We start from the raw sequence: 13161 nt of genomic DNA, 5'->3' as shown, positions 1-13161 counted from the left end.
TTACCTGTTCTACAGTCACATGTTCAACAGGATGAGCGTAGGCCTCACAGGGGAAAGCTGCAGAGATACATAGAAAAGGTTATGGTCAGTGACGGTTACCCCCTTTTACATCTCTTACCCACACCTCCCATCACATTAAGCTTGGGAAACGGGACAGGTACAGTGGGGCGTGATAGTTCATCCCGGGTGTTGCTTGCACTTCGGAAGCGATAATCTGCAGAGGGCTCACAGCAATTTCTAGTCTGCAGACTGGTTTGGATTGTGCACCAGGTTTGGGCTGGCAGAGATTAGGGACCTCCTTCAGAGGCGGACGGAGGATGCAAGCGGTCGCTCAGAAACTGGGCGGCCACTTGCATCCTGACCGCCCGCCTCTGTTGCGGTCGTTAGGCTGTGGGTTAACACCCACAGCTCTAACGACCGCTCGGGTGATGGTTGCGATGGTCTGAGACCATCGCGACCATCGGGGCTTACGACGAGACCCTAGGGTAGGGTCTCACTTGTCGTAAGCCCCGGAGAGCTTTCGGCTCTGTCTGAGCCGGAAGCTCTCCACTGACATCACTAGTGATGTCAGTGGGGCCTCCCCCAAACGGTAGGTGTTCCCATGGGAACGCCTCCGTTTGGGCTGCCACCCCCCCGGCCTGCCTTCCAAATGGGGCGAGCTGTCACTCAACATCGACAGCTCGCCCCCTTTGGATCGAGACCCGCTACGACCGGCGCTGTCGGTCGTAGCGGGTCTCACACATGTGCACGATGGCGCCGGTGCCGTCATGCGCATGCTCTGTGGGGGGCCATCGACCCGGTCCGAGCGCATCGGCGCTAACGACCGGGTCTGAATGACCCCCTAGGGCTCATCCTGCCATTGGGTATTATACTGTGTCTTCAAGTGGTCTCTGCCAAAAAGTTAACCCTAGTGTGTATGTGTGAATGCGATAGGGAACGCAGAGCCTGATTCACTACAGATGCCAATATTGCGAACGCACGCAGTTCAACTGAGATAGCAAGCCAATCCACTGCGATCACAATGCAATCTCAGCACCACATAAGGACGCCCACTTTACCATACGCACATCCGTAATGCTTAACAGAATAGCGATACCATCGGTACAACCGAGTACCATCGCAGCCTCACGCACACTTGCACAAGCCCGGACCTTGCTCAGGAATTGCTAAGATCCACACACATTAGGTGAGCTCGCGCTGCGTGTGGTTTTGCAGTAGATAATTTAGGCACGCCCCTGAAACGGAGTGTGAACGCACTGGCGAGCCTGCATTCGGCCGACCACCCCCGTCACCACCCACAAACGGCACTTCCTATCAGTCACTCTGCAAAGGGTCTGTGTAGCCTCTGCGATCGCAGTCCTGATCGCAGTGGCCGGTTCGCGCACGTGCACTGCGTACGCATGCACAGAACGCAACAACTGCGATCCAAGCTGAATCAGGCCCATAGATTGTAAGCTCCTCTGGGGCAGGGACAGATGCGAATGACTGAAATGTTATCTGTAAAGCGCTGTGTTATATGTGTGCTCTATAGAAATAACATAACTTAAATAATTGATCATTAGTGTTAACAATTGTTTTTATGGCGTGGGCACCATTTATATAGCCATAAAATTATAACTGTTGTCCGTGTCATAAAAAGCTATTTTTTTTACACCAATTAACAATTAATATCGGCCCTTTAATATAATTAATAAATAATATTTCTGTCTTAATAAAATGAAACAGTAATTGCGCCCACTAATATAGGAATAAAATAATATTGCCCCTGTAAGTGAATTCTTAATGTTATTTGCCTCATTATTCAATACGTGATGATTGCCATTATTGTAAGTGTATTGTGATTCCTCATTGGCTGATTGGCCAGATACCGTCGATGGGGCAGTTTTACGGTGGTCTGTGGCGGTTTGGTCATTTGTAAATCACTGTTCATGGGCCGTGGTTTGAGGATTGTTGTTCAAACCAGCCGGATAGTAAATCCAGCGGTTTGGAGGTCAACACCGATGTTCAACAGTTTGAAACCCCCGGCAACACCGCCGTCCAGTAAATTTACCCCCAGTTGTAATGAGAGTGGTCTAATATTTCATTCTCTTGATATCCACTTCTCACGCTCATACAAGCGGTAGATATCCTAATACCATATAGGTTCTGCTTATTTAGAAACAGACGAAAAATTGTGATTGACGAATGACTGTCCAAGGCTCATTAAATATCCGTGTAAGGTGTGTGCAATCATTTTCAGCACTTAAAGATCACCCCATTGGGCAATATCAGGTAGCACTATTCTCCTTCTTTCTCTTATTTGGATGACGAAGGCCGACACAAGAAAACGAATTTGCTGGAAGACGGATGGTGGATGTTATACCAGATACTTCATTGTATTCACAACCACTGTTACTCAATGCTGCGAGTTTGCCCAAAGCGCATTTATTACACCCACACAGTGAGTATATGCCATCAACATTCCCGCAGCCAAGAATATTCCACATACTGTTCACTGCTGTGTTTTCTTTTTAGTTTTGGTTTCCAACTGGGATAACACAAAAGGAGAACCTGATCCCAAATACCCGAACACTGAGGCTTGGGATGGAAGGGTGTTGGGTTACCCCTACTTTTCCAACTGACTTTTCGCAGGAGCCTAGATAAAGGGCTCTAGTACCTCGCCGCATGCTGTCTTTCACATCACAACTTCCTCTGCTGGCGCAAGACTACAAACACTGTAAAGTGGGGTTATCACCTAGTATAGGGCGATAATGAGCTATCCTCATATTGTGGTGTCATCTACCTTAGCTGACCGTGAAAGGATTCCATAATGGAATGTCTAACTATCAGTCATGTGACACCAAGATCTAAGTTATAATTGATATAACATAACAGTATTGTCACAACTCTCGGATGGCAAATGGACGCATCCCGTATTTGGGGATTGGCGTGACCTATTTCTGAGGTGCAGAGTCTAATGTGCCGGCGGTGTTCACCAGGGACCCTCGCAGGAGGGTATGGGCTTGGTTGCATCCAACACACAGGTGGCGGCCCTCAGAATAGGTTCCCCTATACAGGTGCTGGGTAACTCTGGATGAAGCAGAGAAGACTTTCAGCATAGTGAATAGGCCGCGTCAGAACCAAACGGACAACAAGGTACCAGGGAGCAGATGGGTGCAGGTCGCAGAGGATAGCCAACGTCAGAACCAGATTACCAAATGCAGTACCAGGGATTAGAGAGAGCAAGGTCAGAAACAAAGCCAGGGTCAGGAACAGACTTTCAGATGCTGATTGCAGGAATCCTCTAATCAGTACAGCTGGTGATTTCACTGAGCTGGATAATAGACTGCAACTGATGTTTGCTGAGTAAGGGCCTGATTCAGAGCCGGACGCTCTGACCAGAGCGCTCGCTCTGAATCAGGGCCCTCCTACCTATTCTTGGAGCGGCCTCTTGGACGCTCGCATAGCTGTGGGTTACCACCCACAGCTATAGTGAGCGTCCATGATGATGGTTGCGATGGTCAAGACCATCGGTACCATCGGGCTTGCGATGAGACCCTGCGGTAGGTTCTCACTGCCGCAAGCCCTGGAGTGATTTTGGCTCTATCAGAGCCAAAATCACTCCCACTGATATCACTAGTGATGTCAGTGGGGCCGGACCCAGACGGTAGGCGTTCCCATGGGAACGCCTCCGTCTGGCAGCCACGCCCCCGGCACGCCCACCAAAGGGGGCGTGCTGTCACTCACCATCGACACCTTTGGCGCGAGACCCCGAGCGACGGATACCCCGTCGGTCGCCGGGTCTCGCGCATGCGCACGACGGAGCTCCCTCCGTCGTGCGCATGCGCACTTAGGCACCATCGACCCGCTTGCGAGCGTACAGCGCTCGCGAGCGGGTCAGAATCGGGCCCTAAGTTCTCTGGAACAGCTTGTGATTCCTAAACTGGAATACAGCAGCACACAAATCAGGACACAGAAACTGTAGATATTGAGCCAGATGGCAGTGATGGTATTCTGCACAAAGGAGCCACAGGATAGAACTTAACACTGGGAAGCAACTCTTTGCTCTGGCACCAGTGGGAGTTCTCAAAGGGGATATGAATCTGCTGCCAGTCTCTGATAGGCTGCTGAGGTCAGCTGAGGCATGAGCACTTCCACTGGAAGAATGCTAGCAGCTGACATAGTGCATGATGGTGATGTCAGTGCATGGTTCTCGAACAAGGTTAGGCAGAAATCCTGACCTGCGGCAAATGGTAATGCAAGTCACACAATTAGAGCAGAGTGTGACAAGTATATTGCCAATTCAAGGTTCTTACACTCGCCTACAAAGCCCTTACCATGTCCTTTCCCACATACATTTCTGACCATACTCCCGCCTGCCCACTTCGCTTAACAAATGCACGCCGCCTCTCTTGCCAACCGATTACTTCCTCCCACTCCCGCATCCAAGATTTTGCCCGTGCTGCTCCCTACCTTTGGAATGCTCTCCCTCTCCCTATCAGACTCTCCACCTCTCTACAAATTTTCAAATGGCCTCTCAAGACCCACTACTTCATCAAGGCCTTCCAGCTCTCATCCTAACCCACTTGTCAGGACTTTGACTATTTCAGTACATAAAGATAAACTACACTTGCCGAAGATCCATTGTGGTCGTTGGAGGATCTATCCTGGTTGCTGGCGTTCATCACATGCAGTGTGCAGAGAGTTAAAGTGATCATCTGTTTCTTAGGTGTTGTCAGGTTGTGGGATTCCTAGATTGCTTATTATTCCAAACCTGATTCTATTTGGGTCACATGTTCTGAACTTCCTATGGATCACAGACCTCTAGTATAAAGCCTGTTACTAACTTTGCCTCATTGTCTGTGCAACGTTACTTTCAGGTCTTCCTTGGACTCCTGCCAGATACCCGCTGTGCCTGGTGTATGCTGTGGACCTCGCTACATTCCTGCTCGTGTTCCAGTTCAAGTTCTGATATAGGTTATCAGCTGCACTACAGAGCTCAGCATTGCCACTGTATTTCCGTTGTTATCCTGCTCTATTACTACTATTCCATTCTACGCTACACTGTTTGGTTTACTTGTTACTATTGACTCATACAGACACTGGGGTTACTGCTTCTACAGTTGTTAACGGCACTGTTACAGTCTATCCTTACCGGAACCCCATTACGCCGCAGGGCTCAACCCTGCTCTGGACCGTCATTACATCGCAGGGCTCAACCCTGCTCCGGATCTTCTTCCTGCCGCAGGGCTCAACCATGTTCCGGATCTCCATCACGTCTCAGGGCTCAAACCGGTTTCGGACCCTCATCAATCTCAGGGCTCAACACCGGTCCAGATCCTCATCACGTCTCAGGGCTCAACCCAGTTCCGGACCCTCATCACGTCTCAGGGCTCAACCCTGTTCCGGATCTCCATCACGTCTCAGGGCTCCACTCAGTTCCGGACCCACATCACGTCTCAGGGCTCAACCCTGTTCCGGACCCTCATCACGTCTCAAGGCTCAACCTTGTTCCGGATCTCCATCACATCGCAGGGCTCAACCAAGTTCCGGACCCTCATCACGTCTCATGGCTCAACCAAGTTCCGGATCCTCATCACGTCTCAGGGCTCAACCCGGTTCCGGATCTTCATTACGTCTCAGGGCTTAACCTCGTTCCGGATCTTGTTACATCTCAGGGCTCAACCCTGTTCCGGACCACCGTCACGCTACAGGGCTCAACCATGTTATTGACCTCCATTCTATCCTGAGGCCGTAGCCTCATGTCGGACTCAGGGTTTCACCCCACACCAGTTCAGTGTGTACTTCGAACTTTGTTTCTCACAGGGGCATACCCCTGCACCTGTTAGTGCATGTCATGAACTTTGTGTTATTGAGATTTAATGTGGAACTTTGCCATACAGTTTTTGTTCTTGAATAAATTCTATTTACTTTTATTTCGTGCTAGTGATATTTCATGAAAAGGTCATTCCTAAAACCACCTCAGTTTATATTTCCTAGTAAGCCTGACTCTTCCCAGGAGTCTCAAGAGTCTGTAGCTGTGACACCACTTCATGCTCTTTCCTCCCTATCTTCCCCTTCTGTGTCACGTCTGTCTGTCTGCCCCTCCCCTTCTGTGTCACGTCTGTCTGTCTGCCCCTCCCCTTCTGTGTCACGTCTGTCTGTCTGCCCCTCCCCTTCTGTGTCACGTCTGTCTGTCTGCCCCTCCCCTTCTGTGTCACGTCTGTCTGTCTGCCCCTCCCCTTTAGAATGTAAGCTCTCACGAGCAGCTACCTCTTCCCTAATGTGCTTCTCTTTACATTTTCTTCTACTCCTTACTCCCCATTAGGGCACCTAACACGTGACTGCCAACTCCCGGCAGCTTATTGAGAGTGCTCTAATCGCTATTGCAGTAATGTATATAATTTGTGTCCTTGTCCTGCACTGTGATGTACTGTAAGTTACGTGTTTCTTGTTCACTTATTAGTTTTATGTACTATGTAAGGCGCTGCGGAACACTTGTGGCGCCATATAAATAAAGGATAATAATAATAATTTATTTTTAAAGTGCAGTGGGCGAACAAGCTAGATATGGGGGGGGGGGGAGTGTTTTTCTCGAGAGTTAGGCACAAGTATACTCACATTGCAATAAATTTGGATATTCGCCCATGTGCCGAGTTGTACACATTTATGCGAGTAACTCCACCCGTACCCTTGGTTCCACGGTCATCATCATTATCCGCGAGCTCCTGTCCTTGGGGCCACAGATCCAACACATGGATCTCTGCCTACGCACAGCTCCGCAGAGCTCGCACTTGCATTCTTGCCACTTAGCCTAGGTGTAATCACCCCATTATCACCCAGTTGCGCCATTTTCAGCAGGAAGTGGAGATGCGACTGGGCCGGGTATAACTCACAGTGTGAAAAACCGCAAGATCCGTCCACAGAAAGAGACTTGCTTTCACCTATGAGTAGGCCTCTAAATACAGTACACTTCATATTTGGGGTCCAGCTCATTCACCGCTCCATGACAATACCCACCATAGACACATGGAACGTCTCTGCATGTACGAGGCCTTATTCGGGTATCCTACGTTATACTTATTATACCTAGCTTTGCAGAAGTCTTTCGGAGGATGGTGTATGGGAATTTCTGACATTTGGCGTGTTGTTCAAATTTCTGGATATCCTCACTGGAGACATCTTCTGACCCACCTAGAACAGATAGTTACATTATAGGGAATATATAATTCTTCAAGGTTACCACATAGAGGGGAATTCAATTAGAGGTGAAAAGCCATATTCGCCTGTTTTTTTGTGAAAAATTCGCCTAAAATAAATTCGCCAAATTCAATTCCAGGACAATTTCGCCTAAGTGGAAACAATTCTCCAAAAATGATTCTCCAATCAATAGCTGGTGAAAAGAAATGCAAAATATTTATTTTGGGGTGCAAACGTGGGGAAACAACTCAGACCCCTTGGGACAGCCCCCCAAAGGACAAATACGCAAAAAAACCCAGAAACTAAAACCTAAGAACACCCCAAAAAAGACATGTAATTTTTGGGGTGTAAATTTAAAAAGTGGGGGGATAAACATTAAAAGTAGCGAAAAATACTTCTTGGGGGTCCACAAGTATGGGTCAGGTGTTTTTGGGATTGCAGGTGCATGCAGCAGGTGGATTTTTCACGGTTTTTAAAAGTTCACTTTAGAGACATAAAAACATGCTAGCACCTATTTTCAAGTACCCCAAATTTGACAGGACTACTTATTTTCACCAAAAAATACAGCTTTATGCCATTCTTCACCACTTTTACCTAGACGCTAATAGCAAGCAATTTACACAACTTAAGTACCCAAAATAGTTTTATTAGGGCTATTAGTACACATCTATAGTGATTCCCTATGTTAGTGCATCTTTTTCTGGGGTACAGACTGATTTCCCCAATTCTTTCAGTACTTTTCACCTGTTCCGTATTCGCCTATTTCCGTGTTCGCCTGTTTTGCAATTGAATTAGGCGAAAAGCGGGGACGAGCACTGAATAAATTCGCCTCTGAAACAGGCGAATGAAGCGAACAGTCGGACAGGCGAAAACTTCGCCTCTAATTGAATATGGCTCAATATCTCAATGACAAATGATAAACTACCAGAAATAATGGGCATCTGGAGACAGGTGGCTGCCCTGTGTTGTGATGCTGTCACCATTGGGAGTGTTACCGCATGGTGCATGAGATTGATCCTCAGAGTATTTATTTCAGATTATTAGCACCAGTCCCAGTCTATCGCCTGCATACAGCTGAGGAGTCCCGGGCTCCCCTCCTCCTTCTAAGCACATGAGGCAGCTGTCACTGTGACCAGATAGGACCTATTTATTAATTACCGCAATTTTGCCGCACATCCGATAATAAGCTGTCACGCCCAATGACCGTTCTTTCACCGCTTATTGCGACAGTAACATTTTTTTGTTTTAAAAAGGACTTTGCTGCTTTGCACAGTCCGGGCTCACCAGTCATAATACAGGCAGCTAATGTCACATAAAGATGGCGGCAGCTGTCGTAAACTAGCTCAGGAAAGCTTAGCTTTTTTCTTTATACATTTATTTACCCCACAGTCCGCATTGACAAATATTATCTCCCTACTGCATGGTCCAGTAGCAGCTGCTTGGATTACTGTGTGTGTTCCTTCTGGTCTTTGCCAACCCCCACCCCTCCCCCCTAGGGTGAGATCTGCCATTTGCAAATTTTTGGGACAAAAAAATAAAACATCCTGTGTATATTTGTGCATAGGGTAAAGTCAGGTTGACAGCTAGCACCGGACCTAGGTAACATTTGCAGGGGGTGTGCTCCATGCCTCACATGAAGCCACAATGATGCCCTGGCGTCCAATCCTCTCACTGACATAATGGGGGAGAGTCATTTAGTGGCGAGTTTCCTACCGGATCCTTTGACGCTAATATAATGCAGGTTACCCATAATTTCCTGCTACATGCTCTTGCTTGATACTCCCCAATAAGTAAGGTGCGGGGCTGTTAGAAATTTAAGGGGGTAAAACTGAAAGGTTTCCATCAAGTTTGGTTATACAGTTTAGCCTAAACCGCATGTGATTAAGATGCTTTTAAAAATGTAACCCCTGACACCTGACATGAAATTTGAGGTTTCAGCAAGACAGTAAATATTGCTGTTTGAGACTGAAAAACGTATGCATTGTGAGGGTAACTGGATGAACGATCTAAATAAAAAAAAAAAAAAAAAAAGGTCAACAGTCATTTGGGCAACACCACATGGTCAACAAGGAAGGTCGACCCATAAATGGTCAGCACATTTTTTTATTTCATTTTTGTTAGGGTTAGGCACTTAAAGGAGGTTTAGGTTTAGGCGCTTAGTGGATGGCATTTAGGCACCAAGGGAGGGTTAGGGCTAAGATCAGGGTTAGAGAAGAAAAATAAAAAAATGGGTTGGCCATTTATGTGACCACCTTTTGAACGACCTGTCGACATTCTGTACTGTAACTTTTTTATGTGGACTTTTTCCCATGTTGACCTTCTGGTGTCAACCAAATGACTGTCTGCCTTTTTATTGGAGATCTATTGATCCACACCCCGTTGTGAGGCGGTTTCAAAAGGCACATTAATAAATTTCCCACTACAACGGCCTCTCCGGGCTCAACACTCTCCTGCTGCAATCTCTGTACTAGACTGCCACTTCATATCGATGGTCTGAACTGGGGTCCCAAACATGTATTATTCCTAAACAGCTGCTCGCCCATAGACCTGCATTATCTCCACAGTCTGATCTCACGGTCACTACGGCTGTATTTATTGGGTCAGTGTTGGAGCCCAGTGTATGAAAAAGCCCTGTGTGATGTTATTATGTTCAGCTTCTAGGGTAGAGAAAGTGAAGAGATTACATATAAAGGGCAGCACGGTGGCATAGTGGTTAGTCTTGCTGCCTCTAACAGCACCCAGGTGATGAGTTCAATTACTGCCCATGGCCTGCCCCACATGTGTGGAGTTTGTATAGTCTCTCCGTGTTTGTGTGGGTTTCCTGAGGGTGCTACGGTTTCCCCCCACACTCCAAAAACCTACTGATGGGTTAACTGGCTGCTGACAAAAATGTACCCCAGGGTGTTTGTGTGTCTATGTGACGGGGGATATAGAGTGTGAGCCCCACTAGGGCAGGGACTGATGTGAATGACTGAAATATTCTCTGTAAAGAGCTGCGGAAAACGTAAGTATAACTGGTCATATAAAGAAGCCACGGTGTGAGCTATACTTACAGTAGATCGCAAGGATTCGGGTGTGATTATTCTCAGCTTGGGGGGAGACTGTGTATGCCACACAGTTATTATCCAGGTTGTACAGATTCATCGTTGTGTTGCTTAAGAAGTCTGCGAGGAGAGACATAGAAGATAGCAATGGGGACACTTGCTCACTGATGCACCCAGCCAGGAAGTCATGTGACTCACATCTGGATATCCCCCTTGAGCTTGGCTCGGAAGGTCAACAAATTGTCAAACAGGTTTTACACACTTTAGACTTGATTTCATAAAATTAAACATGACATCTGCTTTCCCACTAGCTATATTTCTTCTGTCCAAATGATTATATCACTGTCAATCATCTGAAACCCTCTGAACCTACTTACTGTACCACACTGTCCCACCTACTTCTCACCATAGGCATGCAAAGAAGCTGGCACAGGGGGTGCCACCCTATGACCCAGAGGGTGCAGAGGGACCTCCCCCTCCTGCACCCTCTGGGTCATAGACCATTGTGGCACTCCTTGGGATGACCATTGGTAGGTTTGCCTCCCTCAATGGCCACCACTGCTGGGAGCACCACGGCCTGCGGACCAATAAAAAATGGGGCGGGGCTTAGCTATCATTGGGGGTGGGGCTAAACTACATCCTGTAAAAATAAAATAATCGGTTCCCACATGTCCATCGATGGCAGAGAGCCATTGGCTCTCTGCCATTGATGGCAAAACCATTGTCCAACAATGATTGATAACTATCGATGGTTGATGGCCATCCCTACTCCTTGTACCAGCTTCAGCACCCGCCTATGCTTCTCACTCCTTCTCATCTCAACTCCTGCACACATCTGACCTAAATAACTAAAGTAACAGCGCATATGTGAGAAATATAATCATTTATAGAAAAAGGTTGATCCATCTGAGGTAAAATGTATATGAATTTATTTAACATAAGGGTCATAAAAACACATACAAATTGAAGCACATGCTAATCCACATAATTTCATATAAGTATTGATGTAGACGTAATAATCACTTATGTGTATAAAAGTCCCATATGAGCTGGAATGCTGTGTATTGTAAGCAGTCACTGTTGTTTTGCAGACAATGGAAACAGCAACATCTAAATAATATGGGCAGAGCCTTATGGGCAAAATGTGGTCATGTGACCTCTTTTGATTAGCAGAATCATCTGCGTTTAATATATATATTTATCACATTTTTAATTAATTAAGAATCGTGTGACAGATGTTTATAATAGTAACCCACCCACTACTCTCCAGGTGGACCTAATTGCTATAATTAAGCAAGGTATTAGATGTGCATGGGTGCTGGTTGTAAATATGCCTCTGTTGAAGCTGTGTAACACAGAGAAACAAACATGTTAGCATGATGTGTAACAAAGAGGAACACATTAGGCTGATGTGTAACACAGAGAAACGCGTTAGGGTGATGTGTAGCACAGAGAAACACGTTAGGCTGATGTGTAACACAGAGAAACATTAGAATGATGTGTAACACAGAGAAACGCGTTAGATTGATGTGTAACAAAGAGAAATGAGTTAAAATGATGTGTAACACAGAGAAACACGTTAGAATGATGTGTAACACAGAGAAACGCGTTAGTATTATGATGTGTAACACCGAGAAACGCGTTAGTATTATGATGTGTAACAGAGAAATGCGTTAGTGATGTCCTTCTGAGTGCGTTTTTTTTCCCACAGAAGTCTGCAATACAGATTGTATGTTATCTGTTGAGGGATACCAAACATGGTAAAGGGACAGATTTTTAGAAGTATTTTAACCCATACCTTAACCCTACCTCTAACCTTAACCTTTCCCTCCAGCAGCCTAACCCTAACCCACCCCCCGCAGCCTAACTCTAACCGTCCTGTCCCGCAGCCTAACCCCCCCTAGTGGCTAACCATAATACTTACCATCAGGATCTGTCGGGTTTGTGACCGTAGCGATGGTGCAGACGGTTTGGTGACTGATGTGACTACAGTGACTGCTTACACAATACACAGCAATCTGGCTCATTTGGGACTTTTGTACACATATGTGATTTTTACATCTGCATTGATATTTATATGAAATGATGTGGTTCAGCACGTGCATCAATTTTTATGTTTTTTTATGACCCTTATGGCAAATAAATTCATATAACTTTTATCTCACACGGCTCAGCCCTTTCTATACATGTTTATATTGCTCACATCTGTGCTGTTACTTTTGTTATCTATATGTGAGATTCTGCAACGGCTTAAGTGACCACCCTGTTTTTAACAGCAGGACCATTGTTCATATAAATATTTTATTAGATATTATATGTTTTCGTTTACTTGTGCATATTACACATATAGTATGTATTTTTTTTTACCTAGGTGGTCTCTTTGGCAGTGTCAGGCCCCCCCCCCCACCTTTTTTTTTACATTTTGATCTGCACATCTTACCTACCTTATCTTCATTTCTTCCCCTAGCCTCATCCCATAATGCACTGCTTCACTACTCACAGTGGTAGCAGCCATCTTGCTCTCCAAACCAATATTAGTAAGAAAGCAGTTCATCCATTTACTAGGAACAAAGTGCCTCAGTGATGTCACTAGCATCTATCAGTGATGTCACTAGCATCTATCAGTGATGTCACTAGCATCTATCAGTGATGTCACTAGCATCTAATGGGTGGTGTGTACTTTCATTTCTTAAAAGTGATCTATCTGTCTGTGATATTTTAGTGACAATCAGCCCAGGCCATAGCATGAGTGCGTCTATTGAGTGACCCAGCTGCATTTGCTATGTATACCGGTTCAGGCCAATAGTCCCATCTCTTACCGTGTAAAGTAGTGACTCCATTCTCTTCTTTCACAACTGCAGGTGAGTGGTGATTTTCTAATGACCCATCCCTAAAAAATATACAGAGATGAGAGGTTATAGGAAGTTTGAAAAGTCTA

At 46.1% G+C, this 13161-nt stretch overlaps 1 protein-coding gene across 1 annotated transcript in view; it reads right to left on the bottom strand.

The window, feature by feature from the left end:
* LOC148518148 (uncharacterized) overlaps window positions 1-13161 on the bottom strand; it is a 61838-nt gene that overhangs the window by 12070 nt on the left and 36607 nt on the right. Inside the window, exons 8-11 of the mRNA XM_088477469.1 lie at window positions 13043-13113; window positions 10233-10343; window positions 7069-7173; window positions 5-57 (exon numbers count right to left, since the gene is read on the bottom strand). Coding sequence (XP_088333595.1) covers window positions 5-57; window positions 7069-7173; window positions 10233-10343; window positions 13043-13113 — 340 coding nt within the window. The remainder of the gene's footprint in view (window positions 1-4; window positions 58-7068; window positions 7174-10232; window positions 10344-13042; window positions 13114-13161) is intronic.

This window comes from Taudactylus pleione, unplaced genomic scaffold, assembly GCF_031769625.1.
Source record: "Taudactylus pleione unplaced genomic scaffold, aTauple2 ptg000201l, whole genome shotgun sequence".
NCBI lineage: Eukaryota > Metazoa > Chordata > Amphibia > Anura > Myobatrachidae > Taudactylus > Taudactylus pleione.
This window is presented reverse-complemented; position numbering and strand designations above follow the sequence as displayed.